We start from the raw sequence: 13,531 nt of genomic DNA on the forward strand, positions 1-13,531 counted from the left end.
GGTGCAAGCGATTCAGTGGGTTTCCTGCCCAGCCATGGGTGCTTGTAGAGATCCCATTCCCGCAGGATACAGGGCTGTACGTTCCAGCGCAATCCAGTGGTTCTGTGACTGTGACGGCGAGCCACCCGCCTACAGCCTGGGCCCTGCCCACTCAGCTTCTTGGATTGGCTGAGGGACCATGCCTTCTCAGGCACCAACAGTGTTGCCTGGATGAGAGCACCCCTCATGTGCATCAGCTCACTCGACTCCAGAGCCTTTGCAAGCGTCAGGCAGGAGGCTAGCAAATTCTCTGCAACCCTCAAATCCCAAGGAAAGTCACAGAGGCACCAACCCAGGGAGTTATCTGGGTTGAATGTGACAGGAAGCTTGCCTTGCTGGGTCATGTGTCCATCTGGTGTGGTGCCTTGCCCGCAGCAGGGCATTTGTGCTTCCAGTGACCTCTACAGCCATCTGCAGCAGGACCCAGTAAAGCACGCAGTAGGAAAAATATGCCATGCCTCCCAGGAGGGCAGGATTCCTGAATGTGCTCTTAACACTGTTCCCACAGGGTGCCTTGTGGGAATGTGTTGGGGACATGTCACTTTTCCTCCCAGGTAACTAGTACTTGAGACTTTTCCCTTAATTAGCCACCTTTTCTCTACAGAGGGCTTTATCATGTATCTCACAATTTTACATTCTTGGTGGCACTTTGTACCCTTAAATAACAACATTATCCTTCAGTTTGTTTATTCGTGCAAAACAATGTTTTTCAATATTGATAAGAACCCATCTCAATCAACCTATATTCTTATAAATATTGCATTCATATAAATTTTTGGGAAATTTTGTCTCTTCCCCTATCATTTGCTCATATGTTACCACTAATTCATCTCCTTCGTCTCTGAACAAACCAGTACTTGATGTAAGTATTATACTTAATTCTTATACAATGATGTATGCTATGCATGATTGAAATTACTTCCAGGCGTGCTAGCATTTTTCAATTCTCTTGTAACATTTTTAATAAGTTTACATTTCCCAAGTAAAGTTTTTAATAGGTTTACATTTTGGCCTCTTAAAATTTAGATTTGCACTCTTGTAAGACGGTGTTTAATATTTCATGTATTTCAAATCATGAAAAAATGTATATGAGAATTTCTACTGTCATTAAGAGGTTTTTTGAATCAATCAGGCACAGAAATCTTGCCAGGCACTGAAAAAAACAGTAGTGCAATTAAGATTTCAAACAAAAAATAAATAACCCCCCAAGGATTTTTATTTATGCTGGTATTGAAGACATCATTGCCTATATTAGGATATCAGCACACTTTGTACTCTTCTCCCGAACTGTGGGCTAGTTTGCAATCCCACCAACAGTGAATAATCCAACCATTCCACTCATGGTCATTACCTATACCAAATGAAATCAGGGCATGAAAGGCTTATTTGTAATCCCATGGAATTAGCAAATCAATTCATATGAGCTAAGACAGAGATCCCAGAAGTCCCTCAAGAGTTGACAGTATGAAAGTAATGGGGCTCTTATCCACTATGGAATATTTCACAGTCATTTGAAATAATGACATCTGGGACGGGTGCAGCAAAGAACAGGCGAATCCTTTGACTGTAGTGCTGGCATCCCATATGAGCAGGGGTCTAGTCCTGGCTGCTCCATTTCCAAAGGAGCTCTCTGATTTGGGGCTAGGAAGGCAAGCAGAGCAAAGCCTGAGTGCTTGGGCCCAAGCCCCCATGCGGGAAACTTCTAAGAAGTTCCTGATTCCTGTATATTTGTATCAGTTCAGACCTGACTCTTGCATATGGTTACCAGTACAGTGCCCAAATGTGAGGAGGAGCATCACTAACCCCTTATTTGGAGCATTTTATCACAAGGCTTATGTTGTAGGAGCTGGACTCTACACAGAAGAACTCAAACATCCTTGCTTCCTCTTTTCTCTCTCCTTCCAATACAAAAGGGGTTTAGAAATACTTATTTCTGGAACTGCTATTTGAGGGCAGGGTTAACCCATCTCTACAATGGTCTTAGTTCAAAAACTGTACAGAATAGCAAATCCCAGGCTTGGAATAGGAATCTTGTGTGGACTTGATCTACATTACTTTTCCCAATCTGGCACAGAATCACTAAAACACACACAACATGCACGTCACAGAATTTATTGTATTAGGTTGGGTTAACACCACTATTCCCATCTTGCACTTGAGGTCTGTATCTTCCTTCAGTGTTGAGCCAGACATGGTTGTATATTCCATACCAGAGCTTTGAGGGTTTTTACACATCTCCAACAGATTCAATTTTAAATGAAAAGCTCTCTGAAACACACAAATTCATATGGACACATATAATCTCAGAACAACACTAAATGCGTATCAAAATGGAAAGGATCTGCATTAGAAAGCTACCCCAACCTCACGTGTGACCCTTCATTAGTGCTCTCACAAGAGATTAAAATCTGTTTTCCCTTATTCCAGAGCAATTGCGAGTATTCACTGAAAGAATACATGGCCCAAGAAAACTAAACTAAAACGACATGTATCATTAAGACCTAAACTCCTAATGGGTCTAAGGGCTAAGACATAACCTAAATATTCATGGATATTTCTGGAATCAGTGATCAAAGAAACTTAACGTGAAACAAAAATATAACATGCTGGCATGGAGCCGAAGATGGACTTGACATGGATGGCCAGGGAGATGTCTGTTAAAGTGAAGTGATGCTTCAAGCTTGTTTTGTGTCTGAGTGGGTGGCCACGAAGCATGCCTACGTGTGTGCACACACACAATCATGAACAATTTTGCATCATACTTCTCCCCAAATCTGCTTCACTCTGATACCAAGGCTGACCTGAGTTTTGTGAATCCCTTTTGTCTCCACTAAGCCTCAGGTACACCGTTTGGGAAATAAGGGACCATGTCCCTACACACAAGCTCTTACCCAAGGTGACAGGCTGCTCATCACCTTTCTCCATTCCATCTTCAGATACCTGAGTCCCAAGGTAATATGGCAGGGGTTTGAGCCAAATATCCTTGTAGATTATCTGTTAGGAAAAAGGAGAAATCAGCTCACTGTTAAGTTGCCCTGGAACTTACAACATGCACTTAGAACTTTCCCAGTGAGCACCCACCTCAGCAATCCTGCTAGAGTCTACGAAGTTGTGGTCCACAAACCAGTTGAAAATACTGACACTGTTGTTATACTCCATCCGCCTTGGAGCTTCACCCATATAATCCTGAAGCCACTTAACTGGAGAGGAACGATATGCTCTATACCCTATGGGAAGAGAAGAATGCAGGACAGGGCAGGATCACATCTCCAGTTACCCGTCACCCATGTCCAGTATCTAGTCTCTGAGAAACATCTCACCATTGAGGTTAGCTCGATATTCCTTAACAATCACTGTGTTAGAGAAGTAGGGATTGCTGCGGAAGAACAACCTGATCTTGAAGCGCTTCCTGGGATGCTTGAGTTTGGCCACCTGTCAGGATAAGATGGAGCATGCTGAGTTTTCACTAATGAGTCCACTTTCAACTGTTCAAAACTACTTCTGCTACTCACAGTGCCTTTTGCATAGGACTAGTCTGAGGCTCAAGGAACTCACCTCTAGGTTGGTCATGCAGCTAAGAATGTCTTCATCCTTATCACAGATGATGGGTGATATCTGGGAATGGTTCACAAACTACCTATCAAGGAACTTTCAGAAGAAAAACTGTGTGTGTTTGTGTGTGTGTTTCTGTGTGTGTGTGTGTGTGTGTGTGTACAAGAGAGCCAAAAGCAAGGGAAATATGGAAAGAACAGGCACTGCAAATGAGAAGCCATTTTTGTTGGGTGCTCCTTAACATATTGTTACGTAGATCTTAGGTCTTCCAAGACTTGTCCCAACATTTCTTTTTCACAACTCAGAAGAAATAAATGAATAGCAAGCATCACATCCTCAGACCTGTTTTACCATACAACACAATCATAAATATTGAACTTGGTTCCCATCATGTGGGACCAGAATTCAGACCTACACAATGCACAGCTGGGTTATTAATATTACTGGATCACAATGTGCTGTCTCAATGCATCCTCAAATAACAGTTCCTGCTGCATGTTAATCTTTACATGGTGGACTGAGGGAGGGCCTCTGTCCTCAGCAGTGTGAGAGCCCTGATCTTTGTGAGCTAAGCATGAACTGCCACCACACACTTCATACCTCTGTGTGCCACAGCTTCTTACTGGCAACCTGGCAGAAATGGCAAAGACAAGAGCCTCAGTTCTCTGACAGGATCCATACAGAGCTGGTGTTTCCTCTGAGAGCTACCTCAGGCATCATATCTGTTGGCTGTAGTCTTCCAACCAGTTCTCAATGACTGGGCTGGAGAATCAAACTGTTACCCTAAAGCCTCCAACACAGGGAAGACTGTGCTTCAAAGAACCTTCCTTCTAAGTTGGAAGAATAGCTTGACAATCGGTGGACTTATGCATTACAGTGTAGGTGGTAATTCAGTCAACATGCCCTGCAGTCCTCTCTGGAGTGTGTTTTAATGCCCTGTCGATGAAATTCATTTTCCTCACAACAGACACTTTCTCACAGTGGTGCATTTCCACAATGCTAACTCGGTAAACAGCTACACTCTCGACTGTGACCCGGCAGATAAAAGGATACAACTTTAGACCAGAAGTCAGGGATGTTCTGGATGATCATCCTTCTGCGTTCCATCAGGACCTTGCGTTTTTGCCTCAGCTTCTGCAGCAGCCTCTGCTTCAGCCTCTCACGGGCCCTGGTCGATGGATGTCTCCCAGGGCGCACTTGTAACTGGGGTGTCCCTGACCCAAGCGCCGGTGGGGCCAGCTGGTTCTCATGCCGCCTTTCCTGGTGTGCAACACAGACTGCTAGGAGCTCCTGCTCCTCCCTCTCCTCGACTGCTCACCTCCCTCCAGCACGCTCCTCCCACCTCCTGCTCAGCCACTACCCCACCACTTCAAAGTATACAGCAGCCATGTTGCTGCTGCTGTCGCCCAGCGGGGCCGGGCTGTCTCCCTCACCCACGGGCCTCACTTTCCTGGGGGGCCTCCTCAGAACGGACACGGAGCACCTTGTCACAGCAGTGGACACAAGCCGCCTGTCACCTGACGGCAGTGGTCACTGCGCAGGTCCTGGTGCCTTTCCCTCGAGGAGGATCCTTGTAGGGCCTATGTCCTAAAGCCCCTCTAGGCCCTTCCTTCCAGCCCCCCACCACCGCCATACTCCACCTCAGTGGACCCCGGGCCCGGGTGCGCAGCCGCTGCCATCCTGAACCGAGCCTGTGGACAAGGTCCCGACTTCTCCCTGCCTGAACACCGCCTGGGTCAGCCGAGGGCCCTCACTGTCTCCCGGAAGTGGCGATGTGCTAACACCAGGCGCATGCGCAGAGATCTCGGCGCTGACGCGGGGTGGGGCGACGCAGTGGGTGAAGTTGATCCCCGACCCGCCCCCAGCGTGCTGAGCTCTCCGGGGAAGTCCGGTGTGTGAGCACGAAAGCAAGTGTGTCCACCTGAGCCGCGCCCGGGCTCCCCGTGCTCAGGGAGGGAGCCTTTCCGGGGTGTGCCCAGCTTGGCCTTTTACCAGGGATGCAGGCTGCGGGTGAAAGGGGCAGACAGCAGCCCTCCTGCCCTTCACGAGCCTGCCTGGTTTCAGCCCTGCTTGTGGGCGATGTTTCTGGTGCAGACGTGCTGAGATAGCCGTTGTGGGTCAGCCAGAAGAAAAGCATGTGGAAGGACAGGCGCCCAGAGGGTCCTAACGTATGATTGCTCTGATGATGTGTCCTGTGTGGCTTTGGTGAGTCCCCTGCCCTTCCATACCGTTGGTTGCTAGATCCCCTGTCCTTAGGAATTCTATTCGGGCTTACTGGGCCTGTGGTGTAGACAAGCTCTTTGGCAATGTAGCATTTTTGCCACATTCCCGCCCTGGTCCTTATGTTGCAGGTAACTAAATGTTAGCACTGTTGGGAAGCTCGAGGCTTTCAGTCACAGCCTGTGGTGCCGTGATGTTGAAAGAACTTGCATTAGCTTGCTCACTTGCCTGTGCCACTGTCACGTGGCAACCTGGGTGTATAGGGAGTTAAAAGTTGGCATAAGTCCAGGGTCCATAGTCTGTTGTGTGGCTGGGAGGCTCGGGTGTAGTGTGAGGAACGGGGAAAGTAAAAATCCTTTTCGCCAACTTCTGGGGTATGTCATATATGGCGAAATCAGTGTTCCTCCACATAATTCTAGTTTATCTCTCTTGAGTGTGTAGGTTAGGTATGTGGAAGCAGGGCCACAGAGATCAAGGGTGAACAGTGTATACAAGTGCACACACATCAAGGAATACTCATGCATGAATCTGAGTGAGACAAAGACATCTCAACATGTTTTGTTTGTGCCTGGTCAGTTCAATTACACACCACGTGTGTGACAGGTACATGCTGGCAGAATGTGGGATTCTAGAGTTTGATCTGGGGCTCTCAACTGGAAGGCAGGGTCCAAGGTACTGGACCCTGTGGAGACAGTTTCCTACAGCATTAGAGAGAGGGTGGTGGTATTGGAGCAGGCGTGTCTCCAGGCGGACTCATAGGGGATGTCAGTGAGTGGGCCAAAATAGCAGCCGTATTTTGGTTCTTGTATGCAGTTTCTCACTCCTGCTATTGTTTGGAAAGCAACCCAGGGTTTCAAATGTCAGGTGTTGACAGAGCGGGGTCACAGAACACATGTCCAGGGGCCAGTGCCCTAGCCTAAAACCTCACCTCGCATCCACGAGGAGCCCATCTGGCCACCAGTTTGCATTGTGTCTGTTCCATTTCACATCTAGCTCCTGTTTGTAGTATGGTTAAGAAGCCCAGGATAGACCAAAGCCTAGGCATCCTGCACCCATGTGGAAGAGTTAGAAGAGGTTCCAGGCTAGTGACATTCAGTCAGCTCAGCTGCAGCCATTGTGACCTCTTGGGCAGTGAATTGGCAGATGGGAGATCTTTCTCTGTCTCCCCTTGTTTCTTTAAATCTGCCTTTCCAGTAAAAAGAAATAAATCCTTAAAACAACAATCACGTGTCCACGTGAGTAGTGAGCATGCGGTTTGGGAAAAGCTCTTGATGAGTTGCAGACTATGCCCTGTGTTCTTTAGGACTTAGATGCATGCCAGCTCTTTGAGATGTCCCGTCCAGCAGGACAGTCAACAGGGTCGCAACCAACCTCGGAGAGAATGGGGGGCAAGAGACATGAAGAATGGACAGCAAGACAGGTTCTCTGATCAGGCTGACTAATTTTGATTTTCACACACAAGGCTTTAAAATCTGCAAAACAGGATCTATGAGTGAGGGGAAGGAGGAAGCAGGGTCTGGGACATGATTTCACAGCTCTTTCTGGATAGTTATCTCTAAGAGTTCCTTATGCTCTCAAGAGGTGGGCATGGTTTCACAACTCTTTCTGGGTAGCTTTTCCCAAACCCCCTTATGTTCTCAAGAGGATGCTGGCAGGTACGGCATGAGCCAACATCCTGTCATGAGCACCAAGGGTGGTCAGAGCAGTGTAGTTTGCTAGATGACTTGTAAACCGCAGGGTGTCTTAAAACTTGGTTTCTCTTGCACTTTGCTAGCTGGTACTTTCCACTGACCTAGATCTATACTCAAACATGGCTTCAGTATGGCTATAATATATGGCTCCCACCATTAAGAGAAAGCAGTAGTTAAGCAGCATGCAAGAAATGTGTTCAATAACATTAGGCCTTTCAAATGTAGGCCAGGGAAGGCAGTGGGTTGGTTTGTGTTTCCTTCCTGGCTAACAAGTGTTGGGTGTTACTAGAACTGAGAGAGCTGCCTGCTGAAGTGTATGTGGGAAGGAAAAACAGACCAGTTGTGATGCCTGAGAATGGGATAAGGGCCAGAGGAACACGGGGCAGTGGTAATGGTTCCCGTGGTTTGCAGACATGAGGGCAGTGATGAAATTTGCCTCTGGGTTGTTCCATGGGAAATATCAGGTCATCTGCACACATGACTAATTTGACTTCCTCTTTTCCTTTATTATGCCATGGATTTGTTTTCTTCTCCTCCCTGTCAGGGTGGCAAATGTTGGCATCCTTGGCTTGTTTCATATCTGAGAGGAGGCCGAGCTTTCCACTTGCGATAAGAATGGCAACTGGTTTTGATATGTATCCTTTATATTTTGAGTAGAGTTTCTTGTATCGAAATCTAAGTTAGGCTGCATCATAAAAGAAGTCTGGCAGAGTTCTGTTCTGCTGACTAGTTACCCATCTACCTTTACTGATGTTCTCTCTTACTTATTTGTCCCTCAGTAGGAGCAGGGTGTGAAAGTCACCCATTGTTACTCTCCTGGGATCTGTCTCTGCCTTTTTATTTATAACATGCTGCTGTGTGCTTCAGGATATCATCTTAGGTATGTGTATATACTGATTCTCCATCGCTGAGTTTTAAACAAAGCTGCTTTCCCCGTCATTATAGGACATCGTGTTAGTTCTTTTGTAGCTTTTCAGTCTCTGTGTTGCTTTGTGAAGACTTTTCTGTTGTGATCTTGTAGGGTTATGCAGTTTTTTAACACTCACCTGAATTTAATCCTCCGGTTAGTCCAATTAACGCATTCACATTCAAGATTTGTTGTAGTGAATTCTCAAGCTTGTGTTTATGTGGATACTTATTTTCCCCTTCACAACTAAAGGAAAAATTGCAATGGACATAACATTTTTGATATCTTTTTCTTCTAAGATCCTTATACACTGTATACATTCACACTGCATGCTGGCCTGATAGCATTCTTCTGACAGTATTGCTGTCAATCTAGGTTTCTTTTTTTTTGTTTTTTTTTTTACTTTATATGGACACAGCATTTCCCTCCTACTGCCTTTCATCATCTGCTTGTCTTAAGAGTTTGTGAATTTTACTGCTGTATGCTTTGAACGCAATTTTTTTTTTTTTGATTTTGAGTGTTGTAATGATTTGAGCCTCTGGATCCACGTGGCTCATTTTAGGATCATTTAATACCTGGTGAAATTTCCAGGATTTCATTGAGCAGGTTATCTAATGTTTTTCTTCTCCATCAGGATTGCCCTGTAACACAGTGAACATCAAATGGAATTTGCAATTTTCCCATAATATTTTTTAAAGATTTATCTGTTTTTATTGAAAAGTCAGATGTATGGAGAGGAGGAGGAGAAGAGAGAGGAAGATCTTCTGTCTACTGACTCATTCCTGAAGTGACCGCAAAGGCTGGAGCTGCTTGGGTCCTAAGGCAGTAGCCTGGAGCTTCTTTTGTATCTCCCATGTAGTCTCAGCATCCCAATGGTATTGGCAGTCCTTATCTGCTTTCCAAAGCCACTAACAGTGAGCTGGATGGGCAGCAGACTTTCCTGTGCCCATAGAAGTCTCTGTGTGTGCAAGGTGAGGACTTCAGCCTCTAAGTAGCATGATGAGCCCTTTTCCTGTATCTTCATGTGTGACATAGGTATTTCAAAATCTTTGTCCCCACTCTCAGACAGCAGCAATTAAGCAGCTTATTGTGAACCAGCTAAAAATAATTTTAGGCCTTTCAAATGTGGACCTATTACAGCTGCCCCCCACCCATTTTATCTTTTTCACTTTCTGGCTAGTAAGTGTTGGATGTTAGTAGAACTGTGAGAGGTGCCTCTGGGATGTGGGTGGGAAACAGGAGCTGGCTAATATTGCTGTGATGATAGTGGGCTGAGAATGGGATCATGTGACCAAGCAACACGTGGCAGTGGCAAAAGTCCCTATGGTGGGCAGACATGAGGGCAGTGCTGAAATTTGCCTCTTTAGGTTTTCCCATTAACAGCAACATGTCCTCTGCACACATGAATAACTAGACTGCCTCTCTTGCTCTATTGTGCCAGCTACTTCTTTCTTTCTCCTCCCTGTAAGTGTGGCAGAAGTAGATATCCTTGGCTTGTTTTAGATCTAAGAGGAATTTCAGCGTCTGACAATGTAGTCTGATAAGACTGTTGATTAGATATATGTCCTTCGCAATTTTGAGAACAGTTCCTCTACACCTAATTAGTAAAGTTTTGTTTATTTGTTTATGATGATGGATTTTGAGTCCTAATGATGTGTCTATGTTCAGGTAGCCATCCATTTTTTTTTTCTTCATCCTATAGATACTATTGTTACATTCATTGATATACATAAGGTGATATGTATCTGTATTTGTTAGATGAATTTGTATTGCCTGTCATTTATGATTATTAAGGTTTTGGTTTAATTCTCTAGTATCTGCCTCACAGTCTTTTGTTTTCTTTTTTTCTTTTTTTTGCATGCTTAGTAGAGATATGGGCGATAGGTGTTTTCTTTTCTGTTTAAGTCACTCTGTTAAGTTTTGGGTTAAAGTATTACTACTCTCATAAAAGAATGTGGCAGAGTTCTGTTTGCTGACTCTATGCCAGTATCTTAACTGATATTCTTTCTTAATTATCTGACTTGATAGGAACAGGTTATGAAAGTCATCCACTGTTACTCTGTTGCTAACATTTTGCTTTGCAGCTCTGCATATTTTATTGGATGTATCTATATTTGATTTCTATACCTAGTTTCTACTGCAAGGGTTTTTTCTCCATATATAATACTATTTTTAGCTATTTTTGTAGTTTCTTTTCATGTAAAAATGGCAATTTATTTTTATTTATTATGCTGGATGATTTTTATATATTTTTATCACATAGCTTCATAGGCTCTGGGATTTCTCCTGCCCCCTCCCCAAATACTCCCCCATATGGAATTCCTCCATAGTGTTACAGTAGTATATTTCATAGCCTGTCATGTTTCCTTCATTGTGGGCATGGACCATGCGGAGAGTCCAGCTTCTTATTGTCCAGATAAATTCAGTAGTTTCAGTGGGAGACAATCCTTGGTCTGAAAGTAGAGCTGGCAGAATATCATCCCCTCCAGTGAGATGTCACTACTACACAACTTCAACAACAAGAAGAAGCATCGCAATTAACAACATCATGAAGTTAAATAACATGGTATTGAGTGACCAATATGTTAGAAAATGCAGGTTCTTAACCACATCCTCTAACTACTTCCTTGGCATCTCAATTTTAGTATCAACACAACCGGCTGCTATAGCCTTTTTTTTTTTTCTCCTAAGCTAACACGTTTTTGAGTTTAACCAAAATCGGAGTGGCACAGGAACACTGAAAGGATCAACGTTAACACCCATCATATATATAACAACTGAGTACAAACTTAACATGAACGTTTCTGTGCAGTTACATCTTGTTTAGCATTAACAGTCATAAATTGATAAATTCTTTTCATGAGACAATTAAGCCACAATTTTAACTTTGCAGCATATAGTGATTAAGCATGGTTTTACAGAACTTTGCATTTTAACAATTGAAGGATAGGAAAGTTTTAGGCAGGAGAGCAGGGAAATCCCAAACAACCCAGTGAGTGAGGAAGAATTTAACTCTACATCCTGCCTGGTAAAATCCAGGAGGAGCAAATAGGGAGCCTGACCAGTAAGTACAGGCTGAGCAATTATAGGTTAGTTGGCCTTTTCCTTGGCTGTTCCAGACTTTCTATATCAGTGTCTCTCTCTGTCTATCTGAACAGCCAAATGGGAAGCCTGGCCAGTAAGGTACAAGCTGAGTGATTATCAGCTAGCTGACCTTTGCTAGTCTCTGTCTATCTGAACTAATTTGGGGGCTCACAAGCAACCCTGATGGTCGGTGTAAGAGAGGGCTGGTAGCCAAGGCTGGAACTGGATAAGGACCTGAGAAAGCCCCTCTGCTAATGCAGAAGGAAATTTACAATCTTTCCTCTCTCTGGGTGCCACCTGGTTCTCCTGGCTGTAGTTCCAATGTCACCAGACCATATGAGAGTGTTTGGGGCTGCTACCATCCCGTGTGGGAAATCCCATAGGAAATGACTGACCTCAGAGTTCTCAGCCTGCAAGGGCATTCATATTCCTTGTGATCTCCTAAGCAGCTGGGATGCGGTTCTCGGTGTCCATACTGACAATCCTCGATGGAGTATCCATTGCTTCTGTGGCAAAAGCACTTGGGAGGCCTCCGGGAGTCTCCGGGACTAGGATACAGACCTCCTCTTATCCTCCTGTTCCACCCTGAGATCCGCTCCTGCTCTGTGCAGGCAAGTTCCTTCTAAGAGGGTGCCAGGTTTGTTCTTGGATCCCACCACAAATGCCTATGGTTTTTCTAATGTCTAAGGCTCTTAAGAATTTGTTATCTATAAATAATAAGTTACACTTACAGTCTTCCTCAAACATTCTAAGAAGGTGGAGAATTTCTCTGTGCTCCTGACCTGTAGTGGAACAAGAGGAGTATTAAACAAATTTAGTTGCTCAGTTCTTAGAGGCAGTTCCACTGGGGTTCCATCTTCTCTAGGGGCAGCATTGTATTCAAAGGAGCTGCTGCACTTCTGAGGCCAGATGAACCACAGGGAAACCCAGAGTTTTGAGGATCCATCAGGAAATCCTAGGGGCAAGAGCATAGCCTTTCCCATGGATTATCGTGTTCCAGAATATCAATCATTCAGGTATTTTATCAAATACACCATGAGATCAGGGACAGTTGTGCTTGGTGTGCCAATCTTTTAAAATCCCCCATATCACCCAGTGTTGGGAGGGGTCTGGCCTCTTCCTCCTCCATGTTTTTTTTCTATGCTCTTGTGGATTGTGCTGCTGCAAATATAGGATTACACATCCCCATCTCATGTGCAGATTTCATTTCGATTGCGTCTATTCCTAGCAGCAGCATAGCTGGGTCATATGGCAGATTTATTTGCAGTTCTCCAAGCACTCTATATCCGGGTTTCTAGAATGGTTGTATTAGCCTACACTCCCACCAGCAGTGAAGCAGGGTGCCTTTCTCCCCACTTCCACACCAGCAGGTGTTGTTCCTTGAGTTCTGAATGTAAGCAAGTCTCACTGGAGTTACTTGGTCCCTCAGCGTGTTTTTCATTTGTATCTCTCTGATTGCTAGGGAGCCTGAGCATCTTTTCATAGGTCTATTAGCCCTGTGAATCTGGCCTTTGGAAAATTGTCTGCTCATTTCCTTTGCCCATTTTGCTATACGTTTTCTTTCTGTTTGTTTGTTTGTTTGTTTTTCTGTCGCTCGGTTTTTGAAACTCTTTGTGAATCTATCACTTGTGTAGTGTGAAATACTCTTGTCTCATTCTGTTGGTTTCTTCTTGGTTGTGCTGATTGTTTCCTTTGCAGTGCAGAAGCTTTTTAGTTTGTTCATTTTGGCTTTGGTTGTCTTTGCTTTTGGCATTTTTTTCTAAGAAATTTTTCCCTGTTTCTATATCTTGGAGTGTGCTTCCTATGTTTTCCTTTAATAGTCTGATGGTTTCTGGGTGTGGATTTAGGTCCTTAATCCATCTAGAGCTAATTTTCATGTAATGTGGAAAGTGTGGGTCTTGCTTCTTAATTCTGCAAACTGCTATCCAGTTGTCCTAACGGCATTTTTTGAAGAGAGCAGGATTTTCGCCTGGATTGTTTTCAGTTTTCTTGTCAAAGGTTAGTTGACTACGCATGTGTGGATGCCTTCTGTCCTGTT

The 13,531-nt window shown here is 44.5% G+C and overlaps 1 protein-coding gene across 1 annotated transcript; it reads right to left on the minus strand.

Annotated features, from left to right (window-relative positions):
• Window positions 1–2,778: 2,778 nt before the first annotated feature.
• On the minus strand, window positions 2,779–4,847 carry LOC131478720 (testis-specific Y-encoded protein 1-like). Its single transcript, XM_058659295.1, has 5 exons — window positions 4,645–4,847; window positions 3,595–3,654; window positions 3,360–3,471; window positions 3,121–3,266; window positions 2,779–3,033 (listed from the first exon to the last, which is right to left on the minus strand). Exons 1-5 carry the CDS (start codon window positions 4,696–4,698, stop codon window positions 2,779–2,781), a joined length of 627 nt encoding a protein of 208 aa, XP_058515278.1. The 5' UTR covers window positions 4,699–4,847.
• Window positions 4,848–13,531: the final 8,684 nt, after the last annotated feature.

Source organism: Ochotona princeps, chromosome Y (assembly GCF_030435755.1).
Source record: "Ochotona princeps isolate mOchPri1 chromosome Y, mOchPri1.hap1, whole genome shotgun sequence".
In the NCBI taxonomy this organism is placed as follows: Eukaryota; Metazoa; Chordata; class Mammalia; order Lagomorpha; family Ochotonidae; genus Ochotona; species Ochotona princeps.